The sequence below is a fragment of the Chroicocephalus ridibundus genome, unplaced genomic scaffold, assembly GCF_963924245.1.
Source record: "Chroicocephalus ridibundus unplaced genomic scaffold, bChrRid1.1 SCAFFOLD_37, whole genome shotgun sequence".
Lineage (NCBI taxonomy): Eukaryota > Metazoa > Chordata > Aves > Charadriiformes > Laridae > Chroicocephalus > Chroicocephalus ridibundus.
In genome coordinates, this window is record NW_026961439.1 from 1367848 (window position 1) to 1386767 (window position 18920).

Below are 18920 nucleotides of genomic sequence, written 5' to 3' on the forward strand. Positions count from 1 at the left end.
ATTTAGGGCTCAATCTAGGTCTCTTAAAGTTGCTGAACATGTTTTCTCTGGTGTCAAAACCAGGTAGATTGTCTTTTACATTATTACCAACCCTTACAGTGCTGTCTTAGCAAAAGGTAACTAGCAAGCCATTTAAAGCACAGGTATAGTGAGGACCTTGTGAATGATATTTTTGCATGATGACTGAAGTCATAAGAAAATGTAATTAGTCAGCTTTGACAACAGGTGTTCTATTGGAAAGCTATTGTGAACTTTTCTCTTTCTAAATTGTGTTATGTAAATCCTATGTGCTTAGGGTTTGAGTCTCCTACTGGCCTCTCGCCTTCCCCATCAGCACCAGCTTGGCAAGGACGAAGGGTTGCTAGCTCCAAACTTTGGATGTTAGAATTCTCTGCATTCTTGGAACAACAACAAGACCAAGACACAGTAAGATACACACTTGACTTCCACCCCTCATTAATTTTTGGTCTTCTGGTGGCTCCTGTTCATCATGGATATGTCATGCTACTCTAGGTTTATGGAAATACTTGCTTCATTGCTCTAATGAGAATAGAAAGCCTTCTTTGGGAAACACAAGATATCCTTCTCTTAGAGGGTAGAATTACCTATAGTGATATAGCCAGCTCTGTGCCATGTGCTTCTGGCCTCCCTTTCCAGGGTCATGGATGTTCACATACCAGACCTCGAGGCACTGAGGTCAGAAGACAGTGGCACAGCCCCTGCTGGGCTGTTCTAGCTGTCCCATTCAGCCTTGGAGGATAGACCCAGATTTAGGTGACGGTAAGGTCACATGAAGCCACATATTTCTCTGGTGTGCTGGGAACTTAAATTTGGGGACAATTGGGATGAATTTGCATCAGTGTTTTTCCATGGTGCCAACTATAAAATGAAAGTAGTAAGATTTGCCCGTCTCACTAAACCTTGTGATACTGCATCTTGAGACGTACATTGGTGATGAGCCAGTTACATTTCCTCTGTCTGAGATAGGAAAGTTCAGAAAAGATTTGGCTCGTACCTTGCTGTGGGATTTCAGGTAGGTCTTCACAGGACAGGATCATTGATGTCTGACTGAGTGACCTGTGACAGGTAACGCTGTATCTCAGGTTATTTCAGACTATATAGCAGCAGCCTGAGGCAATGGTTTAGAAGTGAAGATAGGAAAAAAACCACAGCAATAATGTTTCAGAAGAAGCAAAAAGCATGGATGTATTGACAGAAAAGAAATATCAGCATGAGCTGGTATTAGCAGAGGTACTGTTTTAGAAAGTGCTATCAAGTCTTCAGTGACTTCCAGCAGTCTTTTGTGAAGAACCATGAATGTTCAGTATATACTGAACAATTTCCTAATACCATGTTTTTCCTCTTCTTGCAGTATAACAAACACCTGTTTGTGCACATTGGGCAGTCAAGCCCCAGCTACAATGACCCCTACCTTGAGGCAGTGGATATCCGGCAGATCTATGACAAGTTCCCTGAGAAAAAAGGGGGCCTGAAGGAGCTTTTTGAAAGGGGGCCAGCCAATGCCTTCTTCCTTGTCAAATTCTGGGTAAGGGAAGGACCCTTTGTAGGGTACCCATTTGCTATGAAGTTCTGACTTTAAAAGCGGTGGACTCACAAGCTTTTATAAGACTGCCGCCTCCCAACACATTTTCTCTGTGCAGGCAACTTAATAGAGCCACGGTTTTCACTGGAGATCCTTCCTTGACTGCACAAGGCCCTCATTCTGGCCTGGACCAAGATGTACCTTTCACAATGTCATCCATAGAGTCGTTCTTGAGTAGTGCCTGGAGATTCTATTTGCTAATGGTAACTTGGGCCCTTTAAAATTTTTATTTATGTACAAGAGAAGAATTCAGTGGAAATTATTCTCTGCATAATCTTACGTGTTCACTTCTCTCAGTGTTGAGTGACTTCTCAATCAGAGGCAGCATTTTTACATCTCCTCCTATCTCGTTAGCTGCATTTTGTGTTATCGTTATCCAAGTACTAGTAATTTACAGGTGCATATTTACACAAGGCACAAGGACAGACAAAAATAAGGGAGACATATAATGAAATTGGATTATGTTGATAATATATTACTGAAATGACTTCTGGTAAGTTGGCAGAAATCAGCCTGGCAAAAGCCTACTCACTCAATTTGGAATTTTGTGCGTTAGCTGAAATTTGCAAAAACTGTGCCATTTTGCTTCAGGGTACACACAAAATAGTTTCAGTGATCGATATTATCATAGGTATTACGAGATCAAAAATAATAGCAGCTTGGGGCAGTTGCATGCTAGATGGCTGAGGGAAAGTGTAATGGGATTTGGAGCCTTTCACCTTGAGTTTACCACTTATAATTCAACCCCAAGTCAGGAGTGAGATAATGAGAAATGAGCTTTCGTATCTCATACTCTTCATACAAACTGGCACTACAAAACCTCTTAACTGGTGCTTTCAGGAGAAGGAAGTGCCTCGAGATGCAACTTCCCTGCTGTCCCAAGCCTGGCCTCTCTAGAAGTGAATTGGAGAATGTTGGGTGGGACTCTGCTGTCTAAGTGTCTGGTGCTTAGAGCCTTAGTTACTGGTGATTCTTGGAGACACATAATTTTACTACCCTGCTACTGAGCTGGGCGCCTCATGGTGTTAGCCTCTGTCAGAGTACAACAAAGCCTGCTTGGAAAGGTTGTTGAAACAAAAAGACCAGCCCTGTTCTGGTAGAAGAGAAATACTTGGGAGATACAGCAGCACCTTGCTGAGAAGAATATCCTTTGACAGAATCCGGGTAGCAATTGCCCTACTAAGAACTGTCTGGAAAAGGAAACAGAAGTCTGATGTGACAAAAGAGTAAGAGGGGATAGCTTCTAACAAATGGTCCTTGGAAAAGTAGGAGCTGGGAGAGCTGCATGCTGTGGGGCAGGGATTCCAGGAAAGTCTTCATGTGGAGGTGAAGAGCACTGGCTCCTGTGTGGTATCACTCTGAAGTGCTTTGGAAGTTTCAGGAACCAAAAAGGAAGAGCTTAGAGGGAGATGTTATGTGGGGAGAATAAAATGCTTTGTATTCCTTGACTTAAGAAGAGAGACATCGTAACAAAATTGTGACCTGTGATTTTATTTATCAAAACTGTTAGTGTGTTTTTGTTCTTGTGGGGTTGGATTTGGCATTGTGTTTGTTTTTTAATATCAGAAGGATAAATGTGGCCTATGCATCATGTCAGACCAACCTAAGTTAGGCTTTTAAAGGATTTATATGGTGGGATGTCATTAAGTTGGACACCTTCTGGGCTCACGTGAGGTGTCGTGTTCAGAGGTCAGCAACTCACTGAAAGTAGTCTTGCATGAAGAAATATTACATAGGGTTTGAAATACCTTTACTCCAACATATGTGTGATGTCCTGCGGCTCTGCATCTGTACACTTATAATGACAGGGATATTTCTGGGCTTGGTGTAATATTTTGACTTTCCAATTCTTTTTTCGGTACCCTTGCATTGCTGAATCCCATCTGGAGTTAACATCAGTTTTATTGGTAGAAACACTATGGGCTGTCACTTACAATTATGCTAATTTTACAAGTCAAGTCATTGACTGAATGGAAGCTTCTAAGGCTTTTAAGAAGTAAATCGTGCAATCTTGTTTTTGTTTCTCAGTGTAGGCAGTAGTAGGGGGACGAAAACACCATTCCTGATGGCATATTCTGGATGAAAAAAAGATTGGGGGCACTTTTATGATTTGCGGTGTGTTTCACAGGAGTACTTACATTAATCCTATTGCAAGATTTCAGCCAGGATCTCTAAGGCAATATAACTAAAGCAGTTCAAAAGAACTTTTTTTTGCGGAAAACTGCAAACCTTTTTGAAACTTTGTATTCAACATGCCTGAAATATTGTGGCAGTGCAGGCTTACGCTTAAACATAGCATGTGAACCATGCCTGTAATGCACCGTGCTACTCGTGTCATGGGACTTCCTGAGTTTGGTGTATTGCAGTAGATGCGTATAGTGCAACCGCCCCAACCAACAAACACTTTTCACAGATAAGGCAAAGTGATTTAAAAAAATAGATAACCAGAAGAAACCTAGATTTCAGCTGAGATTTTTATATCCCTCTGCATTTTTATACTTCTTTAACGGTATATGCTAGGGTGCTTTTTCATTTTGCTGCCTGATTGCTCTGGACAGCTATACAAATATACTGTTGATGTCCAAAGATGTGTTGGATAAAGCAATTACCACACTGTTGAATTTATAGCATCATTTTAGGATAAAAGTATTATCCAACAGCGAATTACTGGTAACCTTGAACTTGGTAAGTAGAGTTACATACTTGAAGAGGTGTTTGGAGACATGAAAATAGGATTGATTTTTCAAAGGTTCTGCATTGAAGTGGTGGTTGCAGGTGACAAAGACTTTTGTATGTATGTAGTTTTAGGCTTGAAGAACCTGAGGCAGGAACCTGCTGCTACTACACTAAGTATTCAATATACCAGATGATCTGTTGTGCACCAGAAGCCTAACTCTAAACACCAGGGTTGGGATTTCTTGACATCACTGATAGCACTTAGGATCTAGTGTGACTGAGAAAGAGATGTTCATGTTTGTTCAATGGTGCTTCGAACAATTTATACAACAGCCAAGAGTTAAAAGTTGATTAATTTGAAACATGAGTGGTGTTTGCAATTCTTTCTTGATTTTGGCATTGAGAGTTCGGTACAATGAAGTAACTCTTGGATTTGGATTGGCAGGTTGTGTATGACATCTGTGTGACATTTCTCTGTGCCCCAAGTGCATTCTAGCACACGACAATGAATGTGAGACATTAGCCTCCCAACACATGGGCAGTGGCAGCTCTGCTCTTTTCCAGCGTAATATTATCTCTACCACCTGTTACTTGGTTCTCCCCATGAACTCCTATACGCATCGATATTAATAGTTTGGGGAAGAGGCATTTTCAGGGCTTTGCACATTAGCAGAGTGGTGCACTTGCATCTTAAAGCTTTCAGAAGTTGTGAGGTTCTGGGTGGAAGACAGAAGGAAAATGACAAACGAGAAATTCAGGACAGGCAGTACTTTATCCAGAACAGCCATCTGCAGAGGGGTGGCTTGGGGGAATTACTTGGGAGACCTTTCCTGCGAATGATGAATATGTGTAGTAATTTCTTCTCCTTTGTGATAGGCAAGCTGAACCAATCACATCACTGGGTGTTTTCTTTCCATTGAACGAATTATACTTTTGTGGAAGGAGCTGAAGGGTTGCGCTGGAGACTGCTCTCCTGCACCTGGCTTCTCTTCTGTACCAAGCAAATCCAGTCAAAACAGCCACAGCGCAAACTCCCCTTGGCACCCTGCCCTGCCCACAGTATGCCTTCAATCCTGACCTGGCAGAAACCGCCTGGAGAGCAAGGAGATGGTAATTTGGTCTCCATGTCCATTCTGTCCTTGGCACTTCTGAGGTAGCAAACAAGACAGTAGCTAGCAACAGAGATTTTTATAGAATCATGGAATCATAGAATGGTTAGAGTTGGAAGGGACCTTAAAGATCATCTAGTTCCAACCATCTGCCATGGGCAGGGACACCTCCCACTAGACCAGGTTGCTCAAAGCCCCATCCAGCCTGGCCTTGAACACTTCCAGGGATGGGGCATCCACAGCTTCCATGGGCAACCTGTTCCAGTGTCTCACCACACTCAGAGTAAAGAATTTCTTCCTGATATCTAATCTAAATCACCCCTCTTTCAGTTTAAAACTGATACCCCTCATCATATCGTTACACTCCCTGATAGAGGGTCCCTCCCCATCCTTCCTGTAGGCCCCCTTTAGGTGCTGGAAGGCTGCTATAATGTCTCCCTGGAGCCTTCTCTTCTCCAGCTGAACAACCCCAACTCTCTTAGTGTGTCCTCATAGCAGAGGTGCTCCAGCCCTCTCATCATCTTCGTGGCCCTCCTCTGGACTGGCTCCAACAGGTCCGTGTCCTTCTTATGTTGGGGGCTCCAGAGCTGGATCCAGTACTCCAGGTGGGGTCTCACCAGGGCAGAACAGAGGGGCAGAATCACCTCCCTTGACCTGCTGGCCACACTTCTGATGCAGCCCAGGATGCAGTTGGCTTTCTGGGCTGAGAGTGCACATTGCTGGCTCATGTTGATCTTGATCTTTGCACATTTTTTCTAAGAATGGATCTGGCAGCCCATTAATTTCACCTGCAGTCACCAGCAGCACCTCCTATTGGTACCTTATGTAAGGAGACTCGGTCAACAGCCCTTCTTTTACCAAAGTTATTCCTCACAGTGTTCAACAGTATAGAGATTGTTGGCAGCAAAAAGCAGATTGAAAAACTGAATCGCGGAGGGAGTCTGTCTGCTGGGTGTCAAAATAACACAATCCTGGGGGGCTACCTAACTTGCAGCTACCGGTACCATTGGCAAGGCCTTCTGCTATCTTTGGCTAGCTCAGAAACTCTCCCCTTTCCTCTTTTCTTGGAGGCTGAAGCTGCAGAGGCACAAGTTTTGGACTGTTTTGAAGAATTGTATAGCATATGCCTTTCCATTGACCATGTGGGACCTGTGTACAAGATATCAGCAAGCTATGGTTTCTCATGGTATTTAATGCCATTTGGACTCTGGTGCATTCATTGCTTTTCAAAGCCTCAGATAAGCTGAAGACCGATTCTCAAAGGTCATATTCCCCTCTGTGAAGAGTTTCAGAAAAATTTTGATTCATAGCCTCATCCTAGTGGGAATGAGTCCTTTCTTGCTAATCAGTTGTGAAACTTACTCCCACCAAAGATCAGACAAAAATCTTGGCTTAGCATATGGCTAGGACAGTGCACAATGCCAATTTTTCTGTGTTTCTTTCTTGCGGTTGCGGAAGTTGAGTGATACACTCAAGCTCATCAGAGCTGTTTTTTCAGCAGAGCTGCTAAGAGACTCAGACCACCAGTATGATTTAAGAAAAAAAATAAAAAAATTAATACTAGCTTGTTGAGGGTTACTATGCCCTTCCCTGAACAAATCTCATCTTTTCCCTCTAGAAATCTTGTCTTGTAGGTATCTAAATATTCTGTTTACTTCTCTGGAAAGGAGGAAAACTCAGGTGTTTCCCCCAAAATATGTAGATCAGCTCTCTTGCATGCAATGTGCGGACCTCTGAGATGTGCTAGATCACAGATACCTCAGTGATTGTAGTTTCAGCATGTTTCGAAGTCATCAGGCAAGCTATGGCCAAGTACATCATCCGTGCTGAGCTTGCATAGTGAGTCGAATGCATCCCAGACGCATCAGATTGCTGTTATGCTAGAGTGTGCACAGCTTTTTCCATCTAGAACTTCTTGGACAGAAAGCAAGAAAGAACCATAACTTTGTCAGATAAAGTAGTGTGGTCCAGTTGGTGGTTCATGACTCAGATTTAGCTTGTAAGATGCCTCGTCTCTTTGATCTTCTACCTTTGCCCTTGAAGAGACAGAGAACAGCTGTTTGAGTGGTGGACACCACTTCACCAGCTGACTGCTGCTGCTGCCCCTGCAGCAGTGCCATCCTGTTGCTATCAGTGGGTAGTAGGACCCTGGGAGGCAAGGCAACTCAGTCCATTGGCTATGGACTTTCCTAAATCCTGACTATTCTCCTTTGGCTGCCTAGGCTGGGGTAAGGAATGTATCCAAGAGTTATCTTACTTGTTGTTGGACATACTAGTGCCAGTGAGGAGCTGAGGCACCTAGGTTCTAGTCTGAATCACATTCAGTTACGTATTCAACAAGTCCATGCATTCCCAGACTATAAAGTGAAGATTAGCCTTCCTACTAGATGAAGTGCTGGGAAGATGAATTTCCTTTAAGTCATAGTCGCTGTTATTCCCTTGTATCTTTGTAGGATGGAATGTGCTGGAGATCTTTTTCTGCTCACTGTGGGCACTCAGCTCAGGATTGGGTGTGTGCTTTGACACAAGGTTTTCTTTAGAAAAAGAAACTCCGAAAGTCAAGAGAAAGGAAGAGTCCTTTCCCCAAAGGAGCAATGTGGTTTCTAGTCCTGACAGCCTAGGTGTTGAGAGGAGCTCATAGGAATGTAGTCATGGAGGCCGTAGCATTTTCAGACGTTAAGTTAAAAGCAATAGCTCTTTTGGCCATTCGAGACCTCATGATGTGCAGTACGACTTTGCCCTGGTGCAATCCTGGGAAGTTTAACTGCACACATTAGTGATTTACCTCAGTGTCCAGATGACATTTAGAAGTTAATTTGGCTATGGCAGGTTACAGTGTTTTTCCTCAATTTTCTGCCTTGTGTCCCTTCAGGAGGTGAACATCTCCATAGCAGGCAAAGCTACAGATTGGAGTTCCACTCCTGAGCAGTTCTTTGGTCTCGTATTCGTGTACGTCATTGCCATGTTCAGTTTACATGAATAAACCAGGTTGCAGATAACTCAAGAACAGATATGTGTATGCTAAATGATCTCTGGTACTTCCACGTACCAGTAACTTCCACGAGAGGGTGGGAACCAGCAGCTGTTAAGTAAATAAGCTGTAACTGTAAGGCCAGCAGTATCTGAAGAGCCACAGCTCCATTCTCCTGCAAACGTGAACTGGAGCCCTCAGCTAGCTGCTGCTGTCATTCCCTGGAGTTGCTGAAATTCCACATATGTACATTTATGGTCTGAGATTTTCAGAGGTGACAGAAGGAGACGGGTGCACAGCTCTTGTTGACTGACCACCCTAAGACAGGTCTGGCAGTCCTAGACCATAAAAACGGGACATGCTTTAGAATAAAAGGTGCAGTGTAAATGTCGAGGAGTTCCAACGTGAGCCCATCACTGCAACGGGGCTTTGAGGAACCTCATTGTTCATGTTAGTGAATGGCAATGACTGCTTAATTCAAACAGTATTACCATAATTTTGCATACTGGCAAATAGTTTAATGTTGATTAATTAGATGTTAACTACCTGTGAAATTATACGGTCTGGTCTTTTGAAGGGAGACTCGCTAAATTGTGGGGGCACCTAGAGTAGCTTCTTAGGGCTAGTGCAGCTTTTCTTATGAAGTGGAACTAGCACCTTTCTGCTTTGCCTCATACTGACTGCACTAACTTTTTAATTTGCCATTAAGAGTTTAGGGGAATGTAACCTTAACTTTACTAGTGAGACACTGAAAATGTTTGTCTGGTGCTGCAGTGAGGGCCTTTGCTATGTTTATGTAGCAGTGGTCTGACCAAGCTTCTGTAGCCTTGACCTTTTGTTCTGTTGACCGAGTGGACAATTTCTTTGGGAAAGCAGAATTGGGTCCATACATTGTGTTTATCATCCCCAAGGGAAATGAATAGCTGAAAAATATTGTGAAGGACTCCTAGTCTAGTTCCTCTTTGGAGAAGGGAAGGAATTAATCTTTATTCAGACAGCTGGAGTATGGGTCAGATAAACAATACAGTTAGTTGCATTGACATGTAAATGAGTATTACAGTAACTCAATAAAAACCTAAACCAGAATACAGTAGCATTGCTGCTCTCTAATACATGTACAATTGTAGTGCAAACAAAGTAGCTGCAGAACTATAGTGGAGAAAATTTGATAGCAAGGACTTCGGCATGACCATAATAATTCTCTTTGCAACTTGAATTATGATTAAGTCTGTAATGTCTGTTCCTTGTTGCTATTAATACCTGTGCTACCAGGCTAAAGCTGGCCTGGATTTGCTCACATACACTACTCCAGTGCAGGCAAACCATCGGAGCGTAACACTGCATTACAGTTGCTTAGGTGGTCACGACAATGTCAAAGCTTCCAGTCTTCCTCCAGCTGTCATTTCCAAGTCTTGTGCAAAAGTTATCACTACCTCAGTGGTGCAAATGTGAGTGATGTAAAAGGATTTTTAAAAAAGTTTTTAACCCAAATTGCTTTATTGATATATTTTAACACATGTGCCCAAATCTGTTTTCAGCTCAATGAGGAGACAGAAAACTATGGGGGCAAAAAGGGAAAAGTTAGGAGACGCCAGGAACATATTCATCTGGATAAAATGTTTTGTGAAGCTTTCTTCTGAGGAGAAGCAAACATGGGAATAAAATAATTGCCAGCTTTGTATGACTATCTCCTGATAAATCAGAGGATACTTTTGTATGCAGGAGATGACAAATGAGGAAAACATAAAGAGATGAGTGCACAGCTGGTGTAAACTGGTATGAATGTATTACGCATGTAGGGCCAAGCATATTCACAAGGGTTGAAGATCTGTCACTATTTCAGAGGGAGGGATTCTACTTAAAAGGGGAGAGTCATAGAGATGGAGGCAAGCCATTCTGACAAATGGGCTTTCTTTTATCCATAATCTTTGGTGAAGATGGTACAACTGTAAAGGATTATGTAGAAACTGTGTGAAACAGTCATTTTGAAGAGTGATTTACAATCATGTATTTAAATACTGTGCTGTTATGATCTCCATTAAGAGAAGAGTGAGCAGAGCGAAAGCTGTATGTCCATCCCTAATACTGCCAATGTTGATGAGAACATTGGAGCATTCTGTGCCTGGACTGAATCTTTGTCCCACTAGAATTATCTGAATGCTACAACTGCTAGTCTAGGAGGTACCCGAGGAGATGCATTGCCCACCGCACTTCATATAAATTTGTCTTTCACTTGCTCGTGAGTTTGTACTTTAAAAAAAAAATCATGGTAATTGAATTTTATTGGTTTGTTTGCTTGGATCTTCTGTGGCATCACTTATCTAATGCAGATGGTAGTTTTTCTCTAGGTGGAAATAAGCGTGCACAATGGCACAGTGGCAGCAATGCCCCAGTGTTGGGCTAAGTGGAAAATGGAACTGTATCTTCTGAAATAAATGGGGAGATGGTTTATTTTATTTCTTTTACCACCTCCTCCTTCACCCACCTGAAGTGGCAAGTTAACAGCCATGGGAATTGGATTGAATGGAAATACTGCACATTATTACATGGCTGCTTTTCCTGCTAGTGCTTTTGGCATCACTGTTGGCAAAATGATGAATTCTTCTGTGACAATAACTGTGTGATGGGAGCTGCTGGTGAATGTTGTGGTACAGAAGTGGCCCAGGCCGACTGTCTAGGAGAAAAACTTTTAACTTGAAAGGAATGACAACAAAGCATGGCTTCTAGCAGGTTACTAGTTACTGCTGTTACTCAAACCCAGCAATCACTAGAAAAAGCAGTCCTGCGTTCTGCTTTCCCCATTGCTGCCCATCCTCCCGACACATGTTCTTTGTCTGAACACACACAAGTGCTGCTGAGTCGGGCTAGGTAACTGATCCCACTGAGAACTAGCTGAGCAATTCCTCGATGAGTTTTGTAATACAGCTACAGAAACATTTGTGCCAGTACAGGAGGAATGAGGAAGCAAAAACTGCTCTGGGACAGTGAGACTGCTCTCTCTTGGTGTCAGGACCAGCCTGGTGTTATCAGACTACAACTCTGAGGTGCAGTTTCCCAATAGGCCCAAGCCAACGTGATTATGTGTTGCTATCAAAATAGGCAGTCTTTGCGCCCTCAGCTTTTGTGTCTGTTCTCAGCTCTTCCAGCCTCTGCAGCTTTGTGAGGATCCAAGTGAGCATTCTTGTCTGATTGAAAACTAACCCACCAAAACCACACAAAGTTTGTTCTAGCTGTGATCAGCTCTCTCATCCGTCTAACCACGGAGTCGTACAATTGCTAACGGTGGCACAAAGGCAGCAGCATGCTTGTGTGGCTACAGATGGGGAGAAGGCTGGACTGGCAATTTCTAGATTTCTTGTGAAATTGCTATTGAAGAGAAATAGGCTAGCAGTATTATCTCATTGCAGAGAAGAGACAGGTGTTTTGTACGGCAAAGAAAAGGGGTGTTGATTATTGAGGTGGTCCACCTCCAAGGCTAGCATTGCTTGTCCTAAGTGCTGCTCTAGAGCTCAGACAAAAGACCTTCACTGACATTGGATAAGAAAACCATGGCATGGTTTTGGAACTGGAATGGCATCTAGTGCAGTCCTATTCACACTGTATCCACTGTAACAGGAATATACTTTATTCAGTTTCTTGTTTCCCTCAATTCAGCAGGAAGAATAGAATAGTCTGAAGTAGCCTATGGAACGGACCTTTTCTGCTGATGTAAGCTAGCACCTGCGCCTATGGAGTACAGAGAAGCTCTACCCTTTCAGTTTTGAAAGGAAGGGAGCGGATCTGGGCATTGCCACACACAACCTTTGTGTTTTCAGAGCTTAAGGGAACGGCCTCTTCTTTTCATAAGTGTGGTTTGACTGACCCCTGGTGGAAGCTTCAGAGAATCAGGATTTTTAGGAGATGGGTCCCAACATGAGGCTTCAGTTGGCCAACCTTAGGCACCCACGTTTGAAAACTGTGGCTGCTAATGGAGATGGGTTTGTATTCAGGTGGAACTGGGCTGGATCGATCAGCAACCTACATTCCTTATGTTGCATCTTGTCTACTTACATTCTTCGTATCATAGTAGCTGAGCATAATGAGCGTGTGCACATTCCTTCTTTCTGCATATCCAGGGTGGAAAAGCTTTATTACAGTGCTGTACTCTCCTTAGTGAGGCAGCCCAGTCTAGCCTGTCTGTTGCCTTGCTCTGTCTCTGCAGTGCTCTCCTGTCTGCACTCCACAGCTTTGTGAGTACCTCCACGCTGTCCTGGCACTGTTCAATTACGGTAAAGATCAGCTAAGGCAAGCGGCTGTGCCATATGTTTTTAATGTTAGGAGGGTATTCCACCAGATTTCCCCAATGTGTATGCAAATCCCTACCACCATTTTCTGAAGTGGGAACTGGATTTTAGTGCATAGTCTTCAGATTTCCCCTGCTGGCTTGATGCACACCGATCTGCTTAAGGAGCTTTGGACGCTCCAATACCTTACAGTCTTAGCTACACAAGACCTCTTTAGGTAATGGTGAAAAAACACCACAACCATCTATTGATAACCATCTGTTTTTCTTGCCTTTTTTTTGGCAGGCTGATTTGAACACCAATATTGAAGATGAATCCAGATCTTTCTATGGCGTTTCCAGCCAATATGAGAGCCCAGAAAACATGGTCATTACCTGTTCCACCAAAGTATGTTCCTTTGGAAAGCAGGTGGTGGAGAAAGTGGAGGTAGGGAGCAGACACCTCGGTGCAAGGTTCTCTCTCTCTGCTGTTTTGTCACTTCAAGTAATTGCATCCTGCATATATCTCAAGGCAAAATATATCCCATGCTTGTTGTCAGGGAGATGGATGCCATAGATTATTATTTCCGAGACACGCAAGTGTAAGATTGCTCCAGTCTGCAACATGGCTTTGTCTCAGGACTTCATTGAAGGTCTGGTAGTACTTGCTATTTTTTTTGTTAAATCTCAGTTTCTGAAGACATGTGAATATGTAAAGCTCTCAGCTCTGGTGATTCTCTAGGGTTTTTTGGGGAGCAAAGAAAAGCTAGGAAACCTGGACCCTTGTTTTGTAGTCCAGAAAGGTGAAAACAAGTAGGCGACACCTCACTCTCATCGGTGTTTTTAAACAGATCATTTATAGATTATAGCCATTAATTAATAGGCTGTAATAGTTTATAGACTATAATCTTATGATATTTTGAGGCTTATCTTAGTGCTTGTACACTTACAGCTCGAGCAACAGTGGAGCTGCATAACCATGCACATATCTGGCATTGAAGAAGTTCTTTCTGCTGCCACATTCTGCTGCTGAGAGCTGCTCTGACCTGCTTCCTGCTGCTCTCTTTCTCAAGGAGCCTTTAGATGCAGGAGGAGTGTCTGCGTGCAGAACACCAAGTGGTTTTGCGGCAGCTGTCAATTCAAGCTACATCCTTCCCCAAGACCCGTCTCTAGTCATACGATAGACATGCCTGAAGTCCGCAGTCCGGTTATGTATTTGCATGGTGGGATAGATAGGCCAAAGAAAGGTGTCATGGTGCACAGGAAAAGAGACCAAGCTCTTGAGGTGAAAGGAGGTAATGGGTATTTAAGGCTTTGCTGTGAAATGATAGAATCCAGCCTCAGCTTCTGTTCAAAGGGAGATGAAATACACAGGAGCTAAGGTGTGAATGTGAACAAAAAAATCCCTCTGTATAACGTTGGCCAGACCCTCTCCTAAAGGGAAGCAGAGATAATATGGTCTCTCTCACAGGCTTTAGTCCTTTACAGCTGTGAAGCATCCTGAGCATATGATTACCATCATTACTAGGAGCTTCCTGGTCTTGCTAAAGCAGCGGTTTTTAACTTTTTCAGTTTATCCACACCTAATATTTTTTCCAGTAGAGATACAGACCATAGTACAGCTGACAATTGGTCTGCTTCTCTTAGTTACCTTTCACGGCTCATTGGGAGCTTGCTGCTCGTAAGCTGGAACCCGCTGTTCTAAAGAAAAAAGAAATCAAGCCGAAGAAATTAGAGGGCTCAAGGATACTGACCTTGGTGTGAAGTACTGTAGAGGAATGATTAATCAGCTCATTACTGTTAGTAAAATTACTTGAAAATGACATTGTAATTTTTCTGTTCTTAGTCCCTTTATGTGATTAATGCTACTAATGTGACAACATTAGTCCCATATGCCCCTTTTGCGTTTTACATTGCAGACAGAGTATGCACGCTATGAAAATGGACACTATTCCTATCGCATTCACCGTTCCCCTCTCTGTGAATACATGATAAACTTCATTCATAAACTCAAGCACCTTCCTGAGAAGTACATGATGAACAGTGTGCTGGAGAACTTTACTATCTTACAGGTGGGACTTTCAACTGTTTTCATTGGAGCTTGGAAACGTGTAAGCCCCATGCAGGAGTTCACTGTTGTGAGTCAAAGCAGATTTCCTTTTACAGCTCGGCATCTAGTTGAACTTAGTATCTCTTACGTGTGTTGCATCTCAAGACCATTTATGCAGCTCTAGAGATAGTACCTCATGCAGAGAAGCAGCAGAAGAATTTGAGAGACCCGAGGAACAGAGGGGAAAAAAAAGAAAGATAAAGGGAGAACTCGTGATACAGAGAGACAAAGGATGCAAAAGTCAGTGAAGGAAATGCTCATTCCACTCTTAGATGAACGTTGAGGTCCTTTCTGTGCCCTGGCCCTTTTTGCAAGGTAAAAAAAAAAACAAGTGCACTGTTAAGTGGCTATATAATTTTGTCATGGGAAGAGTTCTTCACTGAGCAGGTAGGAAAAGAAAAAAAGTTGTTTCCTCAGGACCATCCTGAACCTGAAAAGAATATGGAGGCACATAAAGGAAGGGCATCATATAAGGGAAAAGGCATGTTGGGGGAAGCTCTGTGGCACCTTCATGAATCACTGCAACCTCTAGGTAGGGCAGTACTACAAGGCAACAGCAACTAGATTTGCATTAGTGTCTATGTTATACCAGGAGCCTTTCCAGGCTCGGATGCAGCCTAAATTTGGGAAGAGGGCAAAGACAGCTTAAAAGGTGGATTTTCCTAATGGAATGAGTTCTGTGCTCGCCTCTACAAGATGCTTCACAGATCTTTGCTCAGAGAACTTGAGTTTGGGTAAGTAGAAGAAATGCTAGAGGCCGTATGAAAGAATGGAAATCAAGTGGTCTTCGTACCATCTGGAGATCTTGTGGGACTTCATACAAGCCCTTTCACTGCTCTGTGGCTCAGGTACCTCAGCTATAAAAGACAAGGTTAATAATGTATCTCCTAGGGCTTTAGGAGGCTTTACTCCTTCATGTTTGTACTAAGGTCTTTAGCATCTGAAAGAGGAGTTTAAATGCTAAAAGATTTTTAGATGAGCAAAGGCATGAAGGGGGCAGGATCTGAAAGATGGAAGGCCTGTGTGTTGTAATCCATACCGAGGAACACTGTAACTGCTTTCTGCGTGTTTCATTCCTCAGTCAGGCCAGTGCTTGCTATAAATTTTATGAACAAAGTTGTCATATAGTTACACTTCCTCTGGGGCTTTATGTTTTGAGTAATCTCATGTCCGTCCCTTCCTTCTGTCACAGAGAGGCATGTCTCACGTAGGTACTGGCACAGCCTTTTATATACTGCCTTGCAGTCCCACTCCCTGAGCAGCAGGCTGAGCATTTTCCACCCCCCAGTCCCCAATGGGGACCTGAAAAATGATCATGCTTAATGCAAGGCGTGCTGCCAGTCCTCCGTCCCCACTACCAACTTCTGAGGCAAGTCTAATTATATTTTTTCTAGACACCTTCATGACATTAGATACCCCTAATCTCACAAGCATGATTTATCTTGCTTTGCACATTGCTCTGGATCTAGCCCTCCAAGATTTCAGAGCCCATTTTTCAGAAAAGGCTCTGGTGCCTTACCACACGTGGACGTGTATAATTCACAATGACCTGCAGAAGAAAGAGAAGGGTTAGTTCAGCTACAAAAGCATACATGGAGTAAGAAAAGAAAACAGACTAGGCCAAAATCAGGCTGTTAAAATTAATTAAGAAAGTTTGAAAACAGCTATTTTCTTTGTTTTCACAAGAATGGTTGGGGTTTTGGTACAGTTCAAGATGGTATGTATCTTCTGCAGTTGATTCGTTGCTACTGCTGATAAAAATGCATCTCCTCCTGCAGGAGAGAACTGCTTGAAGCTTTAGCTATGGCACAAACTCAAAATGACAAGAATGTGCAAAGTTGTGCAGTGACAGAGAGAAGGAAGCTGAGCTAGGGTGCAACATTTCGCTTGTCCCTGCCACATAGTGTAGGCAGGGCATGCTTCTGAAACTAGGACAACACTGTTCTAGCACCATGCTGCTGACACTGAGTCACGTTGCAGAGAAGCTAAGGTTGCTGAGGGACCATAGAAAAAGAAATGGAAAAAAGGGAGCTTCTGTAAGAATGCATGAGGGCAGCAGCCATCTTTCTCCTGACATCTACAGTGTACGGAATGGGAGGCGTAATGGAGTCAAACCTGTAAGTCTCCTGTAAAATGAATTTTACTCTACAATCCTCATGGTCTGTGTCTACCATTGACAAGCCGGAGCAGATGGAGGGATAGAACTGTTCATGGCTGTGATACATCAACACATACGTGAGCAGGAGTGGACGTGCCACAGCAGGTGGCCTGTCTATACCCAACAAACAGAGCAAAAAGAGATTTTCTGTGAAATACCTTCTCTCTCCTGAAATCTGCCACACCAGGGGATGGGAAGCAGAGGACCCAGTGGTCCTGCTTCCACTTATGTGGTCACTGCTTAGTCATGGCTTTCTTTTCTCCACAGTGGTCTCTGTTCACCTCTGTCTCTTTCCTGCATTGTAGTCCTGATGCTGCAAAAGTGCTTTGCTTGGGTGTGTGGCCACGTTGACTGGGGGTTGTGGTGGCAAAGCTGTGTATCATTTCTGTGCTTCTCTGTTCTTTGCCTATTACTGACTTTTTGCTCTATGTTAAATGTGTTGGAATATGTAAGCAGAGAAAGAGCAGTTGCCATCTCAGCTTCTTCTCCTTTTCTGTCTAGGTTGTGACAAACAGGGACACACAGGAGACGTTGCTGTGCATAGCATATGTTTTTGAGGTGTCAACTAGTGACCACGGTGCCCAGCATCACATCTACCGACTGGTGAAGGACTAGAGACTCTCTGCCCTGAGTCGTCCATGGGATGCATGTCTAAGAAAAAAGCCTGTGCTTGAACAACCCCTGCCCCCTCATACCAAACTGACAAATAAACTGCAGATATTGTGTATTTTCAGAAAAGCACCTCTGAGCTGTTTTGTGATTCACCCGGGTCAACTAAGTTTGTATCTCCAGGTTTGTGCAAATGGGGAAAAGACTTGGAGTCAAAGAAACAGGCAAATAACCGCTTAAGGATTTCACCACAAACAGCATCCTCTGGAATGTATTTCCCACTGAGCACACGCAGGGTGTGATCATACACATAAGAGGTGTGGTGTGCACCTGAGCATACAGTTAGGGCAATGGCAGGAGCTTCCACAAGTTTGACCACATATGAACAGGTTGAAAATATTCATGCTACATCTTGTCTGAGTGTGTGCACTCATGTACATTCATTTGTAGGTCAACACGTGCACAGACATGCGTACCGTACATTTATATAGATAGCAGTTGGACACGTGTGAGTACATGCATGTGTATAGAGATTGCACATGTAACCTACATATCTGCCTGTCTAGCTGTCTACCATAGCAGGTGTACAGTCACGGGCTCCTTCAGCCTTCCTCCTGTCAGAGGCTTCTGTGCATGATAGTGAGAGACCACTTCATGCAATACTTCTGAGGAGAAATCTGCTGCTGTCTTGAAATCGTCGTGTCTTATTTGAAAGCTGATATTGAGAGCAGTTATTCTTTGCTAGCTTGTAGAGAAGTGTGGAGGAACACACAGTGACTTAAATCTTTAGTATTCCTCTGGCTCATTGCTGGCTGATAGTACAGAGTTTCTTACTCTGAACTGTTTTCCAAAGCCTGTGTAAAAGTTATTGAAGCCTATAATGCTGCCTCTAGGTTTGTAATACTTAAGTTTATGACCTTAGGGTTCAATACAATCTTTTTCTGACTCTCTGTTTCAGCCGGGTGAGTTGATTCCTCACAAGGAATTCATATTCCAGCAACAGTGTTAACTTATAAATTGAGTTAGACAAGTTTATTATGGTAAAATTTTGATAGGGGATCCCCCAAAAATTTTTGTCTGAAGCATGAGTTCACATTGCTATGGCTGTCAGCAGTTAGATGAAAAGCAAATGACTAAAAGACCATTAACAAAGATGACAGATGGCTGTGTTAACTGAGGGGAAAGTGTGTACTGAAAAAGCTCTTTCAACATAATCGGTGATCTGGAGGGAGAAAGTAGGGTAAATTAATCTACAGATAGCATTAAAGGAGATTTTTGCAAGCTGAGTACGTATGGAGAACTTGAGCAACTTGAACACCATTGAAACACTAGGCTTCAATTGGAAGAATAAATACTAAGAGTTATTTGAAATAAAATTTAAAAGGTACTTAAAAGAACAAGAGAAAGATGGCAAATGAAAGGT

General features: G+C 43.0%; 1 protein-coding gene across 1 annotated transcript in view; it reads left to right on the forward strand.

The window, feature by feature from the left end:
• TEAD4 (TEA domain transcription factor 4) overlaps positions 1-17629 on the forward strand; it is a 59870-nt gene extending 42241 nt beyond the window's left edge. Inside the window, exons 8-12 of the mRNA XM_063321933.1 lie at positions 296-426; positions 1373-1546; positions 12928-13068; positions 14540-14692; positions 17390-17629. Coding sequence (XP_063178003.1) covers positions 296-426; positions 1373-1546; positions 12928-13068; positions 14540-14692; positions 17390-17503 — 713 coding nt within the window. The 3' untranslated portion in view covers positions 17504-17629. The remainder of the gene's footprint in view (positions 1-295; positions 427-1372; positions 1547-12927; positions 13069-14539; positions 14693-17389) is intronic.
• Positions 17630-18920: the final 1291 nt, after the last annotated feature.